Source organism: Podarcis vaucheri (genome assembly GCF_965113315.1).
Source record: "Podarcis vaucheri genome assembly, chromosome: 5".
NCBI classification, from domain to species: domain Eukaryota; kingdom Metazoa; phylum Chordata; class Lepidosauria; order Squamata; family Lacertidae; genus Podarcis; species Podarcis vaucheri.
In genome coordinates this window covers 1,338,054-1,361,906 of record NC_138763.1, presented here as the reverse complement: position 1 = coordinate 1,361,906, position 23,853 = coordinate 1,338,054, and the positions used below count along the sequence as shown (strand labels likewise).

General features: G+C 49.9%; 2 protein-coding genes across 2 annotated transcripts in view; one reads left to right on the top strand and one right to left on the bottom strand.

Annotated features, from left to right (window-relative positions):
* Positions 1 to 23,853, top strand: part of LOC309533042 (MAM and LDL-receptor class A domain-containing protein 1-like) — a 383,106-nt gene that overhangs the window by 239,072 nt on the left and 120,181 nt on the right. The gene's annotated exons all lie outside the window — the stretch shown is intronic.
* The window catches only part of MB21D2 (Mab-21 domain containing 2), a 59,598-nt gene continuing 46,790 nt past the window's right edge, over positions 11,046 to 23,853 (bottom strand). The window contains exon 2 of the mRNA XM_082224346.1: positions 11,046 to 13,066. Within this exon, the coding sequence (XP_082080472.1) occupies positions 11,802 to 13,066 (1,265 nt within the window). The 3' untranslated portion in view covers positions 11,046 to 11,801. The remainder of the gene's footprint in view (positions 13,067 to 23,853) is intronic.

Below are 23,853 nucleotides of genomic sequence, written 5' to 3'. Positions count from 1 at the left end.
AGCGTTGCAACTAGGTTGAGGAAGCACAGCCAAGTTTTTGTTTTGGGTTGGGTTGTTTTCGAGGGAGGGATCATGTCCCCAAAACATACAATGTGTGCTGGTCCCGGGGGGTTACCGTGCGGCATGGTCCAAGTCCAGTCCGAGGTCGAGGGTGTGGTATGGAGGCTGTCCGTCAAAGCTGAAGCGAGGTCCAAGACAGGGAGTCAGGTGAGGTCAGGAACTCTGGCAGAAGAGCAGGTCAGGGTGCCGGCAGGAACAGGCTACCAACAATGTTGCTCCCGCAACCTGGGACTGGGGTTGGCTGCCTTTTATCTGCCCCGAGGCATAGGGCGGCCCCAGTCCACAGGTGACTCACCTCTCCTGGCCTGGAGGTGAGCCCTCCTCCTGCGAGAACTTAGTTCCCTCCGCCTCTCTGCCCTGAGCCTCTGCAGATCAGGAGAGGCTGGAGGGTGACCGGACCCAGAGGCAACCTCACCTTCGCCTGACGGGGCTGAGAGTGGAGCACCTGCAGGCAATGGGTCCTCCATCACCTCAGGAGCCAGAGCAGACTCAGCTGGTGCCGGCACCTGAGGACCCAGCACAGGTGAGGACCCTTCAGGCTCAAGCCCCAGCCCCGGCTCAGCTGGTTCTGGAGGCAGGCACTCCTGTGCAGGCTGGGATTCCTCAGGTTCAGCCTCCGAGTCCGATTCCCAGGCCATCACCCCCTGGCATGTTATGGGGCACTTTGGTGATGCTGCTACTCAAGAGACCATGTTCTTCTTGGGCTCCTGGACGACTCCATCGCTCGCAGCTTCTGCCAGAGAGAAACTAGCCGGAGTTGCGTTGCTCAGATCTGCTGCTTTGAAGCTCTCAATAAAGAAACCAAAGCCACCAGGCCTCTAAAAATGCTGCTCTTGTTAATCAATTAAGGCTGCATAAATTTGCATAGCAACATCGGAAGCCAAGCCATCAAGCTCCATATAGTCTCCAAAGACAGGCAGAGGCACCCAAGGGGTTCAGACCAGGGGGGGGGTCATTTCCAGCCTTCCTTGCAGATGCTGATGGAGATTGCATAGACGTTTAGAGTTGGAAGAGACCCCCAGGGGTCATCTAGTCCAGCCCCCAGCAGTGCCCCACCCGGGGCTGGTGGGAGTTGTAGTCCGAAACCTCTGGGGGTCACCAGGCTGGGGGAAGGCTGCAGCCAGAGAGGAGATGAGCTGGATCACCTGGGATATGGAGTCCCATCGCATGGGCACCACCACAAAGAAGGCCCCGTCCCACCAACTGCACCTTAGGCAGGGGCGTAACCAGGGGGCTGGGGGCAGCTGCCCCCAATCAGATAAATAAATAAAAAAATTCTTAATTAACTGGCCAATTAAGTTGCTCAGTTCTGCCCCGCCCAACATAAATCCTGGCTATGACCAGTGCTTTTTTTCCTGGGGGGAACACAGGGGTACGCATACCCCTGAGCATTTTGTGAATCTAATGTATCCCTAAACCTTTTGTTGTTGTTGTTTAGAAAAAAAGCACTGGCTATGCCCATGACCTTAGGCACCAACTGACCTGTAGAAGACTGAAACCCAAAGTGGCTGGGTAAGACCATAGAGGAGGCAGCCAAGGGATGGAGATCCAGGTTCCAAACGGCTTTTAAATCAAGTAACCTGCCTAAAAAAATCAACAAAGGTCCAAGATACCCTAACGTGGCCCTAAGACCTTCCAGTGTCTCATTCCCCGCAGGACTGCTGCACTGAGCCAAGGTCTATTGCCCCCGCTTGCAACTATTCCAGAGGGCAGTTTTCACATTTTATTCTATTTACTCCCTTTATACCCCACCTCTTCTCTGGGGAGCTCAAGGCGGCATGCATAGGTCTCCATCTCCACATTCCATCCTGTGGGATGTGAAACACAAGAGCAGTCAAGTACAACATTCCTAGAGTGAACATGTTTACACATGGGGAGGAATGTTTGTCCAGCCAGCAGGTCAACTTCCTGTTTCCTTCTGGGCTGGGACAGACTTCCTCTGCATGTGACTAGAGGTGGGCGTGGCCTCACCTGTGCAGGTAACAGCAAAAGCACAGGGCAGGGCAGCCATCTCTCTCTCTCTTTGACTACATGCATCGAAGAAGCAACATCTGCTTAGCCAAAGATGCTCTCTTGGCTTCCAGAGGGACTGTCTCCTTATGAGATAGTTTCTAGGTATATGTTACTTTTCTAAGCTAAGTCTGCCTTCTGGGATCCTATTGTGAACAGAATGTGAGTAAACTCTTTTTTTTATACTTTTACAGAAGACTGTGTTGTGTCTTATCTTTTATGAGGGAATAAGGGGGAAATACCAGAACAGTTATTATAGAGGCTTTAGTGAGCCTGAGCAAACGCATTCGCTTAGTTTAAAAAGGGGAATGTTACTCTGCTAAATTGTGAGCTTGTTAACACAAGTTGGAAAGGCTATAATCAGACAATATATCCTCTCCTGCATCCCTGAACATTCCCACACATCCTCACAACAACCCTGGGAGGTGGAACTAGACTGAGAGGCAGTGACTGGCCCGAAGTCATCCAGTAAGCTTCCTAGAAAAGTGGGGATTTGAACCCTGGTCTCTACTGGTTCCTCGTCTGGCACACTAACCATTATGCCACATGTCCAAGGAAGGTTCTGCAAAAACAAACCCCCACTTCCTGCTGGGGGGCCCTGGACAGTGGCAGCCCTGAAAGCCATGGGCAAAGCCCAGAGGCCAGCAAGGCTTACCTGACCAGATGGGAACAAGAAAGAAGAGTTCAACTAAACATCAGGAAGTATTTTCTGATAGTAGGAGCCCTTGGACAGTGGGACTCCCTCGGGAAGTGATGGACTCTCCTTCCTTGGAAGTTTTTGTGGGAATGTTGAGGGTAGTAGGAGAGGATGTATTGATTAAATATTATCCTTCCTCTCTCACACCAGTGAGCTAGTAGCAAAGCACATTCCCTAGTACAGTGGTGCCTCGCAAGACGAAAAGAATCCGTTCTGTGATTCTCTTCGTCTAGCAGTTTTTTCGTCTTGCGAAGCAAGCCCATTGAAGGATTAGCGGTTTAACGCTATTAGCGGCTTTTAGCGGCTTATCTGCTGATCGGATCAGCTGATAAGCGGCTTAGCGGCTTAGAAAAGGGGGGGACAGGAAAAAAACCCAGCAGGAACTCGCAAGACATTGTCGTCTTGCGAAGCAAGCCCATAGGAAATTCGTTTTGCGAAGCACCTCCAAAACGGAAAACTCTTTCGTCTAGCGAGTTTTCCGTCTTGCGAGGCATTCGTCTTGCGGGGCACCACTGTACATAGTAGGAAGCTACTGTAGTTGATAGATTCGTTAGAACCATTTGAGTTAAGCATTTCCAATCTGGCTTTTCCAGATTGGGTTGTTCCTGGTAAATCCCCTTTAGGTAAAGGACCCCTGACCATTAGGTCCAGTCGCAGATGACTCTGGGGTTGCGGCGCTCATCTCACTTTATTGGCCGAGGGAGCCAGCGTACAGCTTCCGGGTCATGTGGCCAGCATGACTAAGCCGCTTCTGCCGAACCAGAGCAGTGCACGGAAACGCCGTTTACCTTCCCTCCAGAGAGGTACCTATTTATCTACTTGCACTTTGACGTGCTTTCACACTGCTAAGTTGGCAGGAGCTGGGACAGAGCAACGGGAGCTCACCCCGTCGCGGGGATTCGAACCACCAACCTTCTGATCGGCAAGCCCAAGGTTCAGGGGTTTACACCACAGCGCCACCCATGTCCTAAATCCCCTTTAGCTCCCTCTTAAAAACAATAATGACACAACAGTCTTCTTTCAGAAAGTAATGATAAGTTTTACTTACCTTCAGTCCACTGTGTGATCCTGAAGGCAGGCTTTAGCTTTGAGTTCCTTTTGTGAGGAATGAGCCCATGTGCTGCTGGCTGAGAGCCAGCACACAGCAAAAGATTGCAAAAGAGCAAAACAAGGCAAAAGAGAAAGATGGCTGTGTGACTGGCCCTTTTATGTGTGGGATGTGAAACACGGAGCAGTCAAATACAACATACCTAGAGTGGACATAATAAGGGGATCTCTAGACCAGCCAGTCAGAACTTCCTGTTTACTCCTGGGCTGGGACAGACTTCCTCTGCATGTGACCTGAGGTGGGTGTGACCTTACCTGGGCAGGTAACAAAACAGCACAGAAGAGGCAGCCATCTCTCTCTCTGACTCCATTCCTTGAAGAAATAACATCTTCTTAGCCTGAGATGCTCTCTTGGCAGCCAAGAGAGGACAAAGGAAATATCATCTTATGGGATAGATTCCAGGTGTATATATTTTGTAACTTAAGTCTGCCTTCTGGGATCCATCTGTGAACAGAATGTGTGTGAGTAAACTCTTTTATACTTTTATACAAGACTGTGTTTTGTCTAATCTTTTATGAGGGAATAAAGGGAAATTACCAGGGTACTTGTTTTAGAGGCTTAAACAAGCCTGGCAAAGACACTATCCGCTGTACAAGTTTAAAAGGGGAATGTTACTCTGCTAAATTGTAGAACTTGTTAACACAAGTTGGGAAGGATATAATTAAACAATACAGCCTCTCCTGCCTCCCTGAACATTCCCACATTATGGGGTCTCCCAGGGTCACGCCCATCTACCTGGTCACATGCAAGGGGAGGAGACTCCAGACCAGGTGTGACAGGAAGTCCTCCTGGCTGGAGCAACATTCCCCTGTGTGTCTACTCTGGGAAAACAGGAAATGTTGCATTTGACTGCTTTTGTGATGTTACATCCCACTGTTTTAAAGCCATCTCTGAAGGACCCTTGCACTGCACTTCCTACATGATAGTAGTAGTAGTAATAATAATAATAGTAATTATAATAATAATAATTTATCATTTATACCCTGCCTATCTGGCTGGGTTTTGCCAGCCACTCTGGGCGGCTCCCAGCACGATAAAACAACAAACCTTTAAAGCTTCCCTAAACAGGGCTGCCTTCAGATGTCTTCTAAAAGTCAGAGAGTTGCTTCTTGCCTTGACATCTGATGGGAGGGCGTTCCACATGAGGGGCAGCTGACCCCCTTCCAACACCGCAGTTCTGTGATTCAAGCGGTTGCACGGCCACCTGCGAGGGGCCTCTTAGCTCTGCTTCCTGCATTGCGTGAAGTCGTCCTGCATAACCCTCACGGTTTCCTTCACACTCTACAATTCTAGGACCTCCTAAGGAAATCTCCTTCACGGGGGTTTTTTAAGAAGAGGTTGTTGGGTGGTCAGCCATCAGGGATTCTTTCCCTGCGATTCCTGCATTGCAGGGTGTTGGACTAGATGACATTTGGGGGTCCCTTTGTTACCGGAAAAATCCGAGGGCCCCCTTGGACAAAAACAAAGACACCAACCAGGATAACTTGGAGCAAAACAGCAGCCTGTAGGCTTGGCCTTTATTGAACTGTTGCAACAGGGTGTTCCCCTCACTTGCAGGAGAGAGGAAAGACCCAGAAAGATGGTGTGCCAGACCTTATAAAAACTTTTGAAATTCCCATCCTCTAGGTCAAGCCCACCCCCAGAAACATCATGCATACATTACAGAAGGGGTTGACATCATGCATACATTACAGAAAGGAGGGGTTGAGGGAGGAGTTGTGGTGGTAACCTGAGTGTCCTGTCACCCAGCTGGTTCCTCCTTTCCCCCTCCCCATGAGTACTTTCCAGGTGACAGAGGGGAGTTTGCAGTTTCCTGCCCCCAGAGGGAAGAGCTGATCATTGTCCTTTGTTTCAGTCCATGCTGAATCCACTCCCATATGCAAGTTCTTTGTGTTCCTGATTGTCTTCTGTCTGGGATCATCAGGGTTGACATAGCAACAGCAACTGGGCAGGGCTCCTGTGGATGTGCTGGGATGGTGAAGGGATTATGGCTGACCAGAACCAAGCCACCCCCTTTGATAGTCCTTGTCATATGGAGTAAAATAAAAATGGAACAGTGCAAATCCGATGTATGGTTGATTTTTCTATGAATTTATAACAGAAATGTGGCGTATGTAATGTGTGAGTGTGAGTGTGTGTGAAGTTTGTACAAACAGAATGATTGGGGTGGGGGGTTCCTGCTACACCTTCCACCTCTAGAATTCCGTGGTTCTGTGGGGAGCCCCCTTCTGCCTCAATCTCCTTTCTGCCAAGTCACTGCTATTCCCCATGCCCTGGAAGCCGCCAGGCGAGAGGCAGCAAGGCAAGGAAGTTGCATCCCATGACTTTAACGAGAGGCGACAGGACGTTTACCGAGTCCCTCTCAGCAGCGGCGTTTTACTCCCGATTAGCTCCACGTGGTGCAGGCGCGGGCGGACTTCTGCCACCAGCCTCCCCTTCCCAGCCAGTGCTTCCATATGGCAGGAAGGGGCCGGCGCCAGAACAGCTGCAGGGGCGCAGGGGCTTGCAAACTGCCGGTGCTCAGGGGATTCAGCCCAGCAGGGTGCGATGGCTTTCTCCAAAGACAGGGAGACATCGTGGCCGCCGAGGGAGGGAGACAGCTGCTGCCAAGGCAGATTGTGGAATCCTAGAATTATAGCTGGAAGCCCCCCCCCCCCCCCGTGGAACGCCCTCCCACCAGATGTCAAAGAGAGCAACAACTACCAGACTTTTAGAAGACATCTGAAGGCAGCCCTGTTTAGGGAAGCTTTTAATGTTTAACGGACCACTGTATTTCAATATTTTGTTGGAGGCCGCCAGATGGGTGGGATATAAATAAATTATTATTATTATTATTATTATTATTATTATTATCCCACCCATACGGCTGGGTTTCCCCAGCCACTCTGGGGGGCTCCCAAACAGATTAAAAACAAATACGTAAAACATCAAACATTAAAAACTTCCCTAAACAGGGCTGCCTTCAGATCTTTTAAAAGTCAGATAGTTGTTTATTTTCTTCACATCTGATGGGAGGGCGTTCCACAGGGCGGGTGCCACCACCAAGAAGGCCCTCTGCCTTCTCACGGTGAAGGAACCACCAGAAGGCCCTCGGAGCTGGACCATAGTGTCCAGGCGGAACAATGGGGGTGAAGATGCTTTGGGCCTTTGAGGCCATTTAGGGCTTGAAAGGTCAGCACCAACACTTTGAATTGTGCTAAGAAACGTACTGGGAGCCAATGTAGGTCTTTCAAGACCGGTGTTATGTGGTCTCGGCAGCCACTTCCAGTCACCAGTCTAGCTGCCGCATTCCGGATTAGTTGTAGTTTCCGGGTCACCTTCAAAGGCAGCCCCACGTAGAGCGCATTGCAGTAGTCCAAGCGGGAGATAACCACAGCATGCACCACTCTGGCAAGACAATCCATGAGCAGGTAGGGTCTCTGCCTGCATACCAGATGGATCTGGTAAACAGCTGCCCAGGACACAGAATTGACCTGCAAGCTGCTGCTTCCACAGTTGCATAAACCAGTCACTGTCAAAGTTTTGCTTTTTAAATGGATGGGAGGGAGGGAGGGAGAAAAAGGAATAAAGCAATGCAAGAGGGGAAACAGGGAGCGCTAGAGAAGGGGAGCAGAGAAGTGAGTTTCTGCTTTCCCAGCTGCTCTGGGCCAGCGCCTCGTGCTTTAGATTTTAGGGAGCTGGGAGTTTATATATAGCACACCTTGGCCAGTGAGAACAGAACATCACCTGCCCAGGCTTTTTCAGCACGCTCAGCAACAGCGACCAAAGGCTGACCTGCCGCTGTCACACTCCCTGTGGCTCAGCCCTTTGTTAAAACTGTTCTGCTGGGGCTGCTCTGAGCACCTTTTTTTGGAGAGGTTTTGTTCCTGGCCCAACAGCAGGGGCTCAGCTAAAAAGGCTGGAGAGCAAGTCTTGTTCCTACAGGCCCTTGCAACAGGGTGTGTGTGTGTTTCCACTCCTTTGATCTCTCTGACCTTCTGACGCCGTGTTCTTCCGTGTCCCCGTTTGACCTCCAGGTGCGCGCAGATGCCTCAGAGGTGGGAGACAAGGAGAAGACTTTGCACTTCCAACAATCCTCCCACCCCCTTTTCTATTTTTAAAGAGATTAATGAGCATTCTCTGGGAGAGAATGTGGGATGGAAGGGCCCCAACGAGGGAGGCTGGAGATCTCAGATTTCTTTGGGGGGAGAGAAGCCTTCAAAAAAACCCAATAACATTGCAATGCGAATGAGGCTACTCATCTCATTCCCCCAAAAGTAGTCTTTGCAACCCTGGTGCTCCCCAACTGTTTTGGACTACACTCCGGCAGACAGCACAGCCATATTGTTGTGAAGTGTGTTTTTCTTTGGGGGGGGTCAGTTTGGATGATGCCGAGAGTCCCTTCTGATTATCATGGTCCTCTACCCTGAGATTCCTGCCTTGCAACGGATTAGATTATATGACCCCAGCTCTACAGTTTGATGACTAAGGTCTCAGGCTCACCCAAAGCGTGCTGACCCTTCTGAGGCAAAGGTGCAAGCGTGGCATGGGGGTAGGAAGAAAAAATGTTTGGGGGCAGACTTGTGTGTGCTGGAGAATGCAGAGAGGCCTGGGGGGGAATAAGGAGGGGCGTTTGCATAGTGCAATGAGGGATTGCAGAGTACAGAGTTCGAATCTCTGCACAGCGAGGACCACTGCAGTCTTCCCTGAGCCTTCCTATTTGCAGAAGGGGGGGAGAGAAGGGATAGTGACCTACCTTTCACGTACGATGGAGATCAAGCGGGTGAATCCCTTTGTCTTTCCAAAGCACAGAAAAAGCTGCCTTTTCATTTACGAACCAGTTTATTTAAAGCCATTTTGACCCTGTTCTTCAGCCAAAAAGGCTCCCAAGAAAGGCTTACAAAATATGGTTTAGAAAAACAGCCCCTGCCCGCAGGCTCACAATCTAAAAGACGCGGCCCAGAAAGGAAGGGTCTTTGCCAGCCATTGCCAGCTGGTGGCTGCTGCTGCGGACTACAACTCCCATCAGCCTCAGCTCCACGTGGCCAGGCTGGCTGACGAGAGCGGCTGTCCAAAAGCAGCGGGGAGGGGGCACATGGCCAGGTGAAAGGCTGGCCTGCTCTGGACAGCAGCTCTCCAGCCTCTCGGGACCAGAATGGTCTCCGCTGCTCCCCATCATGGGATTCCCTTTAAGCATAGCTGTCAACCGTCCCTTATTTGGCGGGAAAGTCCCTTATCCCAGCGCCGTGTCCCACTGCTGTCCCTTATTGATGATGTCCCTTAAATTTCCTGGGTTTCAAAGGAAGCAGCTCCTCTCCCTCCCTCCCTCCCTGCTGGCCAGGGAAGAGGGAGGCTCCAACTGTGTTGCTTGGCTGCGTTGCTCACCCAATAAGGAGTCTAAGAACAACTGGGGGGTGGAGCTTGCATGCCTTGTGCTGATCAAATCGGCCGCGTTGCCTGGGGACTCGCCTTTGCTCAGCGCTTCCCAGCGGAGAGGTGATGGTGGTTTTCCTTGCTGCATCCCCTTTGCCGGGTTGCTGCGCTGTGGGAACCACCACTTGAGGCTTCGTTTGGCTGCTGGCTGGGCTTTCTGCCTTTGGCTCGGAGGGGCTCAGAAGCTGAACATACCTGTGCTTGGAAAATCCCTTATTTTGGATACTGATCCCTTATTTTCGAGGTGCTGGTCCCTTATTTTCAAATAAGTTGACAGCTATGCCTTTAAGTGGGGGTGCTGGTGCATGGGCTCCCCCACTGAGCGACAGGGAGCCCCCTCTATGGAGGGACACTGGACACCATCTCTGCCCCTCAACGAGCCAGGGTGAAATGAGAGTGGGGAACCTCAAGCAGGCAGCCATGTCCACCACAAACAGGCCCCTGAAGATAGCCCCCCCCCCCGCCAGGCTGAAAAAAGGGCTCTGGTCTCTGTTGGGGCTGCAGACTTCATTTTGCCATTTCTTGTCCTTCTGGGACGGAGCCCTCCTTGCCTGAGCTCAGTTTACAAGGGCGTTTCCTTGGAACTGTTTGCCGATCAACAGTATAAATGAAAAGCGGGGAAGGGGGGGCTGTCGTGGCCTTTGGTACCTCCGTGGTCCTCCTCCCCATCTTTTTAATCTGCAACCTCAAGGCTAGACTACACCAATGCCTGCTCCAGGCATGACAGCCCTTGAAGGTGCAACGCAAAGGGAACTGCCTTTTTTTTAAAAAAAAAAAAAAACTATTATCTGCCATCCTGGAGGAGGAAGGGAGGATATAAATTTAATAATAATAATAATGGCGGCATGAGAGGTTCCCAATGGCCCATTCAGCCCAGGCTCCTGTTCTCACAGTGGCCAACCAGGTGCCTTGATGGGAGACCCCCCCCCAAGCAGAATTCGAACACGAGATCGATACTCTCCTCTCCTGTGGTTTCCAGCAACTGGGATTCAGAAGCACGACTGCCTCCAGCTGTGGAAGCAGAGCAGAGCCAGGCCTGTGTGTGTGTGTGTGTGTGTGTGTGTGTGTGTGTGTGTGTCTATCTAGCTCAATATTGTTTGCACTGGCTGGCAGCAGCTTCTCCAAGGCTTTCAGGCTTCTCTCTGAGACCCCAGTGAGGGTTGAAGTCCAGGCCTTCTGCAGGCAGAGCAAATGCCTGCAGCTACAGCCGTCTGCCTTAATGCAACGCAAGGTTCTAGTCCTCATGCTTCTGAAGGGCTGGCTGACACTGGAAGCCATGGCTCTGCATTGTGGGCATGGACGGCAGCTGCGCCCCAGAGAGCTTCTCCCACCCCTCCCCAGAGATGCTGCTGGGAGCTGAACTCAGTCCCTTTGGCTCTCCCACAGAGCCGGGTCTCCTGGGTCAAAGCACCCCAGGCCCCCTCTCTTCCGCCAGAAGGGAGGCACCCCCCCATGGATTCTCTGCGGCCAGACTGGTGAGGCCGCAGAGCAGGAGCTGTTGGTACGGCCACCTCTCGCGGATGCATGAAACCGAAAGGGGGCTTAGGAGAAGCTAAGCAAGGAGGCGACTTTATCCATGGGCTCCGTTGCAAAGCCCTTCTATCCAGGCCACGGGGTCATCTGCCAGCCGGGAGCGTCTGTCAGTGGATCCAGGAAAGCAGCAGGGACCGAGCACCAGGAAGAGGAGACCCCCCCCCACCCCAGATTCAAAATCCTTAGAAGAAGCCAGAAGCCAGCAGATGATGTCATTAGTGCAAATTAACATTTATAATGGTACGTTCTTTAATAGCATTTAAATAAGGCTTTGAATAATTACACGCACTAAAAACTAACATTCCAGAACCATTTTCCTTTCGCCCGCGTGGAAGTGGGCAGAGGCACCTTTCCTTATGCCATGAGAAGTCCAAATCTGAGCTATTACATTCAAGAAGAAGTGACTTGGGGGGGGCTGGCCGTGTGTGGGAAGCAACACCCCATCGTTTTGGGACGTTTCGTCACTGTTTGCAAAGCCGCCTCGGTCCTTCGGGGTGAGCAAAAGAGGAAATGGAGCAAATGAAAATGGGACCCCACCCCCCCCAGCAATGGAAAGGAAGCCACAACACCCCCCACCCCCCAAAAAAGATCCCCTTCTGGAACTCCTCGCACTCATGACCTCGGAGTCAAGGGAGGGAGCTCCGGGAAGAAAAAAGCAACAGAAGATTGACACGGAAAAGAAGGTTGCAAAAAAAGGAGGAAGAGGGGGAAACCCAGGAAGTGTGGCTTCAGGTATTCCTTAAAAGCGACACACAGGCCAGAAAGGGGGAAAGTAGCAGCAAACGAAACAGTGAGAAACTGCCCCATCCTGCAGAGCCAGGAAGAAGTCTGTATTTTGTCCTCCGCGAATCCAATCTAAGCTGGATATGTGTTTTTTTAAAAAAGATTCCAAAAAGGGGAGTGGGAGGGAGAAGGTCTTGGGTGGCGGTGAGCCAAGGCTCAAGTCTGAAACTGGGGTGGGTTGGGGAGAGAAGCCGTCCCTCAGAAGAACTTGTCATCGATCCGGAAGTGCGGCCGCGTGACATCGTCCGGGTTGATGAAGACGGAGATGGACTTGCCCGGGTTCTCGGTGACCAGCTGCTGGAGCTTTTTGGCCAGCCGGTCGTCGGGCTGGCTGGGGTCTCCGCCATCCGACTGCGGGGAGGGGATGCTGGTGGTGCTGCCCCTCCGCTGGAGCTCCAGCGTCAGCCGGTTGGCCGCCTTGACGTGCTCGATGGCAGTCCGGAGGTGCTCAGCCGGGTCCGAGCGCACCGAGGAGAGCTTGCGGGCGTGGAGCAGGGCCGTCTCCTCAGAGAGGTGCTCCAGCATGTTGCACTGGGGGATGAAGTAGTTGGGGCACATCTTGTTCACCAGGCAGTGCTGCAGGTCGTCAATGAGGCCCAGGAGGAAGTGGGCAGCGTAGTCCTCCTGCGCCAGGTAGCTGGCGGGCAGCCGGTCGCAGGCCCAGAGCATCATGCTGCGCAGGTGGTAGGGGCTGATGGCCTTGGGGCGCGAGAGCAGCTTGATGATGATGGCTTTGCACGCCTGGTAGGCCTGCATGAGGCTGCCGGAGATGCACTTTTTCAGCTGGACCTCGCTGCGGGCGAAAGACAGCCTCCACTCGTTGTCCTTCCGGCCTTTGTAGGAGCAGGCGGGGACCAGGTAAAACCCACTGATGACCTCCTCCTCGGTGATCTTCCCGTCCCAGAAGTGGTTCTCCATCAGCCAGCTCTGGGCCACGGCCGGCCAACCTTTGAAGGACACGACGGGGACAATGTCGTAGAGCATGCGGCTGCTGCCCACCCCCAGGATGATGGAGATGATGGTCCCGTTCTTCTCCACCTTCTCCACCCTGGGCATCCCCCTCTGGGGCTTCTTCTGGATCTCGGACAGGACCACGCTGATGGAGTCGTGGAACCAGTCGGCCACCTTGGTGGGGGAGAAGAAGTAGTTGGTGGCCCCGTTGATGTGGTCCACGATGGTGCAGCAGTCCTTCCACTTGCTGATGGTGCCCTCGTCAAAGAGCCGCAGGCTCAGCCACGAATGGCACAGGGCCGAGTGGCGCATGTCCAGGGTGACGGGCTGGTTGCGGTCGTGGAGCTTCAGCGCCGGCACCAGGAGGGTGAAGTCCATGTCGTAGTCGGTGCCGCGGGCGTAGATGTTCAGGTCATCCAGGTCCAGGTCCACCACGCCTTCCCGGACACCCCCAGAGAGGAGCAAGTACTCATTGGCAACCGGGAGCTTTTGGTCAAGTTTCTGCACCATGCCTGCAAAGAGAAAGGAGGAGAAGTTCAGAAAGAGGAGAGCAGGGAATCCTCAGCCTCACTGGTTTGCTATAAGATGGCAGCGGAAAGACCTTATGCCTTTCAAGAGCTCACACTTGTAGGGAGAATTAAAATATGTAATGGGAAAGAAAGTAATAAATGCACCATGGAAAGGGGAGTCAATATTAATCATGTATTTATTTATTTATTTTGAAATGTTATTGTTCAAGTCTAACTGAAAATGAATTTAAAAGAGAGAGAGTTAACCCTTCTGCTGGAGAGGGTGTCTGCCTAAAGGCACATTCCTCCACATGGGGCGGGAATGTCTGCTGCTCAAAGGTTGCTGGACCCAGTTTTTCCCATTGTCATCCACCATGAAAGGGCAACATCTTCACCTAATCCCATCTCTATGGGAAATGGTAGCAATCTAAGCGTTGAGCACAAAGAGTTACAGGAATTGCACAATCTGTGTCTGCTGCAACCTTTATAGGGATATTAGATCTTGTCTGTTCTCTACAGTTGGGGAAGTCGGGTGGTTTTTATGTCTCTGTTTTTTCCATGGCAAATTCCAATCCTACAATCCAGCCAAGATCCTTGCTGTGGTCATCAAAACTAGGTCGCCATTATTAAAGGGAATATGAGCTTCAAGTTCCAATCGCCTGTATTTTTAAACTATTTACAGATTTACAGAATTGTAGTCCATCCCCTGCAATGTAGGAATTGCAGCTTTAGTATGTCTTAAATTATCACGGTCAACTGGATAATTTTACTGTTTTCTCTCCTTTTGTAAACCGTTTTTATACAGCGGTGTATAAATGTTATATAACAAATAAATAATTGGCAGCGTTGGGGAACTTCTGGTCTGCTGGTCAAGTTAGGCCGTAAAGATGGGCGCTGGTCTGGATGCCTGCGTGGTTCACTTCGGCGTTAGTTCAGGTGGTACACATCAGATCTATTAGATCAATCTGTCTCTCTATCCCGGAGGCACTCTGGCCCCATTTACCCCCCAGAAAAGTCCCAATGAGAAGACCCCCCTCTCCTCACAGCGGCCAACCGGATGCCCATTATGGGAAACTCACAGGCAGGATTCCAACACAAGAGCAACATCCCCGCCTTGTGCGGTTTCTACCAAGTGACATTCGGAAGAATTTGCTGCCTCTGACAGGGGAGTGAGAACCCAGCCCTGAGAGTAAGGAACCTTTCTCTCCTCTAGGAATTTTTCGCATCTTCTTTGAAAGCCATCCAAGCTGGTGGACATCACTGCCTGTTTCTTCACACAGTGCCTCTGGAACTCCCTCCCACAGGAGGCAGTGATAGCTACCAACCTAGATGGCTTTAAAAGAGGATTAGAGAAATTCATGGAGGAGGAGGAGGCTGCCAAGGGCTCCCAGCCAGGATGATGATGATGATGATGATGATGATGATGATGATGATGATTTTATTTATACCCCACCCTTCCCGGTTCAAAAACCGGGCTCAGGGCAGCTAACAACAAATTTAAAACAATTAATTATAAAAGCAGCATAAAATACAGTATAAAAACATGAATAACAATAAAAATCAAAAACCAATTAGATAATCCCCAGGGCTAGCTGACTGAATTGGTCCTACTTGGGCCAGCAAGGAGGCCAGGGGAGAATTAGCTGTGGGGTCTCAGAGCGGGTGATCTTCATAAAGGGAGGGGGAGGGAAGGAAGGGAAATCAAAGATCAGGCTGCATTCAAATTAAAGGCCAGGCGGAATAGTTCTGTTTTACAGGCCCGACGGAAGGAGGTTAAATCCTACAGGGCCCTGGTCTCATGGGACAGAGCATTCCACCAGGTCAGAGCCACCACTGAGAAGGCCCTGGTGGATAGCCTGACTTCCTTAGGGCCCGGAACCTCTAAACTATGATTATTCACGGACCTTAAGGTCCTGAATAATGGCTCTGCTCTGCCTCCACTGTCAGGGGCAGCGATGCTTCTGAATTTCAGGAGCTGGCCTTCTCAGGAGGAGAGAGGGTTGCTCTTGTGTTCGAATCCTGTTTGCGGGTTTCCCTTCAGAACATTTGGTTGGCCCCTGTGAGAACAGGATGGTGGACTCGATGGCCAACTGGCCTGATCCAGCAGAGTTCTTCTCATGTTCACAGAGGACCCAAAGGCCCCTTGTTAGGATAACTCAGCTGTGCGTGCTTCATAAGGCGCTGCCACAGCCACCCTCCTCCCTCCCCGGCTGGGAGTCTGAACAGCGTTCATGCGCTCAGAGAGTCAAAAGTGGAGAGACTGAAAAGCTTGTCAAGAAATCCACCCGCAGAGCTGGCGCTTTGATCATCTGGGACGCTTCCCCTCCCTGCTTTTTTCAATTTGCAGGGAATTAAATCTTCAAAACCAGGGCGGTTTCAGGCTCGGAGCTCCGCGATCGATCGCAGGCACCCGACTCCAGAGGCCAAGGCCACATGTCAGTTGTATTTAAAACCTGCTCTCTCTCCAACCCATTGACCTAAACTATTTTCTGCAGGAGATTGCCTTACAGGGCGCCACGACCTTGCCCCCTCCCTTTTGTCCTCTCGGACAACTTCTGCTGGCTTTTTAACCAGAGCAACAGAGCACCAGATTGGCGGGCAGAAAAGGCCCGGGTTCAAATGCCACCAGCGGCAGTATCTGCAGGAAGGAGGTGGGAGAAGAAATCTCTCCCTTCTGACCCTGCAGTTCTATGATTCTAGGTGAGCTGTTTTTTGCCTCCTCCAGAGGAACTCAGAAATGACTACTGAAATCTGGTGCTCAGGAGAGCAGGGCACATTCAGTGCACTTTTGCCTTTTGAGACTATGTGTACGCGAAGAGCCCTGCACAAAGGTGTGGGTTGTCAGGCGACAGATCAAGTTTCTAGTCCCTCTTGATAGGTGAGGTATAATCGAAGCCACCCCAGGCCACTTAGATGGAGGGGTGGGCCTATCCCAGTGCGTTCCCTCTCCTCTGCCTAACCCAGGCATGTCCAAAGTCCGTTTTGGGGGCCTAATGCGGCCCGCTGTTCGGTTTAACCCGGCCCCTGTGGCAGTTTATTTCCTGGGGTGAAAGGTAAAGGGACCCCTGACCATTAGGTCCAGTCGTGGCTAACTCTGGGGTTGCGGCGCTCATCTCGCTTTACTGGCCGAGGGAGCCGGCGTACAGCTTCCGGGTCATGTGGCCAGCATGACTAAGCTGCTTCTGCCGAACCAGAGCAGCGCACGGAAACGCCGTTTACCTTCCCGCCAGAAGGTACCTATTTATCTACTTGCACTTTGTGCTTTCAAACTGCTAGGTTGGCAGGAGCAGGGACCAAACAACGGGAGCTCACCCCATTGCAGGGATTCGAATCACCGACCTTCTGATCGGCAAGCCCTAGGCTCTGTGGTTTAGACCACAGTGCCACCCGTGTCCTAAATACCCTTTAAAGGTAAAGGGACCCCTGACCATTAGGTCCAGTTGTGGCCGACTCTGGGGTTGCGGCGCTCATCTCGCTTTATTGGCCGAGGGAGCCGGTGTACAGCTTCCAGTCATGTGGCCAGCATGACTAAGCCGCCTCTGGCGAACCAGAGCAACGCACGGAAACAGGGATTCGAACTGCCGACCTTACGATCCGCAAGCCCTAGGATCTGTGGTCTAACCCACAGCGCCACTCGCATCTCTATTTCCTGTGGTAAAATCCCTCAAAAAGCTCAACAATTAAATTCTTTTAAAAGCTGAACAACTTTGGGTAAAATCGTTCACTTGTTCACTTCATCACATCTGGCCCTCTTTGAAAAAGGTTTGGGCACCCCTGGCCTAACCCATCTCGAACTGGAAAGAAAGATTAGCGTATGCTCCTCAAAAGGACTCTCCTCTCTCTCTCCCCCCCCATCCTGAAAGCGTATCAATGCACAGACAAACCATCCCAATACAAATGGCTCAAGGGATCGACCACAATTCACAGCCAGCTGCATTCTGGAAGTGTTAAGCCGCAAGCCAGACAACTGCAGTTTTAAATTAAATTGGAAATATTAATTGATGTTGCTGTAATTTTGCTTGTGCGTCTTGTAACAGAATCATTTGGTCGTTTCTTGGTCCTGTCTACATGGCTTCACAATTTATTAATTTCTTAAAATGTATACATTGCTAGACTGCAACAAAGACAAACCTCAAAGCCGTTTGCAAAACCATAAAATCAAGAAAAAATGACAACAGAACTTTCTGTATGTTGCTTTCCTCTGTTTATTTTTATGACTTTGTTCCCTGCTCTGGCACTGAAAACACTCAATGAAGAAGAGACTATAAATAGTGCAAATAAATTAATACAGGGGGTGGGGGGGGAGAGGCTGTTGGTTTCTCTGGAATGTCAGCCTTCCAGGTTAAAAAAACCTAAACCAGAAGTCTGCTGTGGAAAAGCAGAACTTGGAAGGGGAGGGGAAAGGCATTCCGAAATTTCTCACACAAGAGCAGTGTAGGAGAAAAGGGGAAAGCAGGCAGAAAGAACTCCTTTCGAGGTTCTTACATTGCTGCCTTGGTTTTTTTTTTTTTAAGTGCTGTTAAATAAACATGCCTCTGGAAAAAAAAGAGCCCTATGGGATGGTTTGAAGTTATTTTTGGGAAACTATTTTTAAAATCACATGCCCAACGAATGTGACGCTCTGCTCCCTGCCGGAGATTTTCAAGATGCAACAAAGGGAGCGCTAACACGTGGGTCAGAGGGGGGGGGGAATCCTGCCAGCATCCTTCTCCCAGCCCTCAAACCCCGTCCCAAACACACACACACACAGCCCTCCTGTTCCCACCAAATTCTTCCATTCAGGGGGAGTCAGCAATCTTGCAATGATTTTTTACCTAAAATAGCAAATGCTGTTCAAGGTCTACCTTTTTGTTAAAAAAAAAAAATCTTTATTAAGCCTCATTAAGCAGAATACTCAATGCAAAGCCAAGCCCAGACAGCGTGTTATTTTTGGACAAAAGACCGACAGCAACTTTTGCATCTGAAGGAAAAGAGGAAGAGTTAGGACCAGACCTTCCCCTTGGCACTGGAGCTCAGAAAGCTGCGCTATACTTTGCAACCACACCAGGGACCAGTTTAAAGCAAGCAGAATATTTCTCTTGCAGGCTGGTGCCTGATGAGGAACGGTTGAAGGAGCTGGAAAAGAGGAGACTAAGAGGATAGGAGAGCCATCTTCAAATATCTAATGGGCTGTCACAAGGAAGAGAGAACAAGCTTGTTTTCTCCTGCTCTGGAGGGTAGGACTCAAACCAAGGGCTTCAAGTTGCAAAGAAAGGAGATGCTGACGCAACATCAGGAAGAACTTCCTGGCGGTTAGAGCTGTTCCACAGTTAAACCGGGAGGTGGTGGACTCTCCTTCCTTTCAGCAGAGGTTGGACGACCATCTGCCAGGGAGTCTTTAGCTGAGATTCCTGCACTGCAGGAGGTTGGACTAGATGGCCCCAAGAGGTCCCTCTCCAACTCTAAAATTCTACACTAGGCTCTTTAGACATGCAGCAGAACTGAGCCAGGAGGGTTTGTTTTTGGTGGAGGACACTATTTCAGGCCATAGATTGAAGTTTGGCATTTTTGAACGCTCCCTCGTTGCAAGAGGGGGTGGGGTGGGGAAACATCCCTGTGGGATGTGAAACACGAGAGCAGTCAAGTACAACATTCCTAGAGTGAAGATGTTTACACATGGGGAGGAATGTTTGTCCTTCCTGTTTCCTTCTGGGCTGGGACAGACTTCCTCTGCATGTGGCTAGAGGTGGGTGTGGCCTCACCTGTGCAGGTAACGACAAAAGCACAGGGCAGGGCAGCCATCTCTCTCTCTGTGACTACATGCATCGAAGAAGCAACATCTGCTTAGCCAAAGATGCTCTCTTGGCCTCCAGCCCAGAGAGGACAAAGGGACTGTCTCCTTATGAGATAGTTTCCAGGTGTATGTTACATTTCTAAGCTAAGTCTGCCTTCTGGGATCTGAATGTGAACAGAATGATGTGTGAGTAAACCTTTTTATACTTTTATAGAAGACTGTGTTGTGTCTTATGTTTTATGAGGGAATAAGGGGGAAATACCAGAACAGTTATTATAGAGGCTTTAGCTGAGCAAACGCATCCGCTGTGAGTTTACAAAGGGGAATGTTACTCTGCTAAATTGTGAACTTGTTAACACAAAGGCTATGATCAAACAATATATCCTCTCCTGCACCCCTGAACATTCCCACAAAACTGAACACCATTGAACCTGTTTTTCTTCCTGACATAAAGCTCTCCTCTCTTCAGGGAATTTCTCATATGCACACCCAGCCCACCATGTATGCATGGGCACCTAAATTTAAGTGTCACGCACAAATGGTGGAGAGAGCTGTCAAGAAAGTGACAAAAGCAAGTCAGAATGTAGTTGGTATGAAGCGACGTGATGTAACTATAAAGACATCAATGGAGAATCGGGCCAAATACCCAAAACAGGAATCAAAGAAGGATTTTGTCCCAAAATAGTTCACATTCACAGCTTTATTTTACTTTTTTATTCTTGAAGTAATGTAAATGTAACTTTACATGTCATTATTAGTATTAAGTTATGTCATAATAAAAGTTGGTATTCAACATTCCCCTATCCAGTTGCTTAAATGTAGAATTGTCGTAGGATCGTATGAGTCACATTTTGATTTCAATATCAATACTATCATCATTAAAAGGGGTTTTTTAAAGTACTGGTTTTTGTTGTATCAATTTGTATTCTGCATCTTTTATTGTTCTTTTTTAAAAAAAATATGCAATTCCTGCAAAATAAAGCTGAATCGGTCATAAAGTGATGAAAATAGCTGTTTACTTGGCCGTTTTCCTATGTTGCGAAGGCTGAAATTTCAGTTCAGTGGAGGAGCGTCAAGATATTAACTGATATGCAAGAAAGTTTAGATACAGCTATACAATCCCTACTGGAGTAAGATAAGACCTTTGCAGCGTGCATTTTCAAACAAAAAATAATAATTTATGAACCGCCCTAATGGGCAGCACTCGGGTCTCTCTCTCCCCAACCCTCCATTACGCCACAGGGGCAACCCTACCCCCCCCCCCGAATCCTGAATTTGCACCTTGACCACAGATCTGGTCCTCAGACATTCCTGTTGAGAAAGAGCTTTTTTCCGGCCAGGGGAGTCCAGTTCACGTGTCCTCTGCATGTGGGCTGTGGCTCCTTTCTAGGAGTGATCATGGATTACCCTCTTGCAATTCAGTCCCAGGACATCCCATAATCCCTTAAAAATCCTTCCCAGCTTGGCTTGTGTTCCTCTCTGACCTCATCCAGGCCTTGCCTTGACAGTTTGGGCCATTTTTCACGCCCCCCCCCCCAGCTGCTAACCCAGGCACACGGGTACTTTATTCTTTTCTTTTTAAAATAATTTTTATAGGTTTTTCCATTTAATAATATACATTCACATCATTCTGATCCACTTTGCCCCTCTGGCTCCTTAGAGCCAATCTCCTTCCTCCCCTCCTGCCTCATGGCTTTCATACTCAACCTTTGTATCATTGGATTTTATACATTTTCCAATTCTATTTCATTCATTACTTAGGACGTTAAAATTTACATGAATATAAAAAGGTAAAAAAACCTCCTCATTGCAAGTCTTCAGACAACCCTGAAACTGATGTTAACTGTTTACGGTGATTTTTCAAATATCGAATGAATTTGCTCCAGTCCTTTTGGAATACTTGATCATGCTGGGTACTTTCTTTTCTTTTATGTTGAGCACATCCTTTAAGGTGGAAGACCTTATACTTCATGGGTAGGCAAACTAAGGCCCGGGGGCTGGATCCGGCCCAATCACCTTCTAAATCCGGCCCACGAACAGTCCAGGAATCAGAGTGTTTTTACATGAGTAGAATATGTGCTTTTATTTAAAATGCATCTCTGGGTTATTTGTGGGGCCTGCCTGGTGTTTTTACACAAGTACAGTGGTACCTCTGGATGCGAACAGGATCCATTCCGGAGTCCCATTCGCATCCTGAAGTGAACGCAACCCGTGCCTGCGAGGATCGCAATTCACCGCTTCCGTGCATGCATGTGACGTCATTTTGAGCATGCGCGAGTGGCGAAATCCAGAAGTAACGTGCTCCGTTACTTCCGGGTCGCCGCAGAGCGATACCCAAAAATGCTTAACCTGAAGCTACTTCAGCCCAAGGTGTGACTGTAGAATGTGTACCTTTATTTAAAATGCATCTCTGGGTTATTTGTGGCAGTGGCGGAGAGCAGGCAGGGCTGGCACCCGTCCTGGGGGTGTGGCATGCTGCCTGCAGGGGCGTGGCCCCCTGTGCAGGTTGGGGGGCAGCCGCGATGGTACCCCACTGGGATCGCGCTGCCAGGGGCTCCCCCCACACTCCTCTTCCTCCGCCAGTGATTTGTGAGCCATGGGAATTTGTTCTCCCCGCTTCAAAATATAGTCCGGCCCCCCACAAGGTCTGAGGGACAGTGGACCGGCCCCCTGCTGGAAAAGTCTGCTGACACCCACCCCGCAAAAACTCTTCCCAATAAAGGCAGTTGCCCGTTTCCCCCTCTTGCCAGTATCGGCTACCTGACATTTAGAAGACATCTTCATGCAGCCCTGTTCAGTTTTTAATGTGTGACATTTTAACATATTTTTAATCTTTGTTGGGAGCCGTCCAGAGTGGCTGGGGAAACCCAGCCAGATGGGTGGGGTACAAATAAATAATAATAATAATAATAATAATAATAATAATAATAATAATATGGCAGATGCTTCTTTCTACTTTCTACTTCTGCCCCCAAGCCAAACTGACTCATTTCCAGGTGAGGCATTCATGGGAAAGCCAAGCATTATGGGAGCATTGCAGTCAAACAGCTTGGAAGCATAGAAGGAAAACCACTTCCTTATGGAGTGTGCGGCACAGAAGCAGAAATCTCTCATTGGGGTCTGATTTGCAAACCCCTCAGCGCCATCTTGTGGCTTCCTCTCTGAACAACACTCCAAGGGGGTTGGGAGGGAGGAGAAGAGAGATTTTAAACTTTCCTAAGATTTTTGTCTCTCTTTCTAGGTGATCAGAATCAGATGGCCGGGCTGCATAAGTGCTATGCTAGATAGAAATTTAAACATAAACATGGGGGACGCAGGTGGTGCTGTGGGTTAAACCACAGAGCCCAGGGTTTGCCGATCAGAAGGTCGGCGGTTCGAATACCTGCGACGGGGTGAGCTCCCATTGTTTGGTCCCTGCTCCTGCCAACCTAGCAGTTCGAAAGCACATCAAAGTGCAAGTAGATAAATAGGTACCGCTCTGGTGGGAAGGTAAACGGCGTTTCCGTGCGCTGCTCTGGTTCGCCAGAAGCGGCTTAGTCCTGCTCGCCACATGACCTGGAAAAACTGTCTGTGGACAAACGCCGGCTCCCTCGTCCAGTAAAGCGAGATGAGCGCCGCAACCCCAGAGTCGTCCGCGACTGGACCTTTACCTCAGGGGTCCTTTACCTTTATGCACACCTAGAAAATCTCCAGGCCCTTAATTCTTCTTGCCGGGGGTCAGCTTTCTTTGCTTTTCTCACCGTCTACTCAGGTTTCTGGTCCCTAAAGCAAGAGGGATTTAGGGGCTCAGTGATCCTGGAAGCTCAGGAAGGCTTCCAACTGGCTGCAACTGTTTTGCCTTCTGACTGATTTAAGACATTTGACTGTGCTCTACAGTAGATACTGTTTTAATACGCTGTTTAATACCACTTTGGGGGAGAAAAGGCGTGGACAGATAGATAAATAAATAAATAAATAAATAAATAAATAAATAAATAAATAAATAAATAAGAGGCCGTGTGGAATAGTAGTTACGAGTGTCAGAAAAGGACCTGGCAGAAACCAGGGTTCGAATCCGCACCCAGCCATGGAGCTCGCTGGGTCTCCTTGGAAGCTAATCGCTGCCTCTCAGGCAACCCTTCCTCACAGGGTAGTTGTGAGGGTAAAGTGAGGAGGGGAACAGCCATGTTACCACCTTGAGCTCCTCAGAGGAAAAGATGGGGGGGGATATTAATGCAACAACAACAACAACAATAAAAACCAGTAGCAGGCATGTCCCAGCCAGAGACAAAATCCCCGTGGCCCTTAATGGAGCAGAGGCCAAAGACGTGGCCTCAGGGCCTGGAAACTGCCGGGTCTCATCCTGAATGTCCATCTCTTTTCAGGAGCCTCCCAGCAGCCAACACAAGCCCAATGCCCCCCCCCCTCCACAAAACTCGCACTATTAAAATTGCCAAAGAACAGCAGCCTGCTTTTTATCTGTGGAAAACTTCTGCACAGACAGTTTTACTTGGTGCTTTATTACTTTCCGCTGCTGAGGCAGCTTTTCTCCTTTCTTCCATTCTGAGGGGGCCTGGAATTTAATCTGTGATATTTTAAGGGTTTTGCTTCCCCCACTCTGGAATAATATTTATTGTTGGCTGCCTTGGGAGTTTGTTCCAAACTCTATAATCGTACGGTTTACATTTCTGAAACACATGGTCGTCGATAATAACATTGATTTGGGGGGGGGGGTGATGCCCTGAGTCCCTTCCGATTGCTAGGCTCCTGTATTTTGGGTAGGGTGGGGGTGTAGAAGGTAGGAGAGCAAATTTGCCAAGCCAGCCCCTTTGTCTAGGACAGGGGTCAGCAAACTTTTTCAGCAGGGGGCCGGTCCACTGTCCCTCAGACCTGGAGGGGTGCCGGACTATATTTTTTTTGGGGGGGATGAATGAATTCCTATGCCTCAAAAATAACCCAGAGATGCATTTTAAATAAAAGCACACATTCTGCTCAGGTAAAAACACCAGGCAGGTGCATTTGAAATAAAAGGACACTT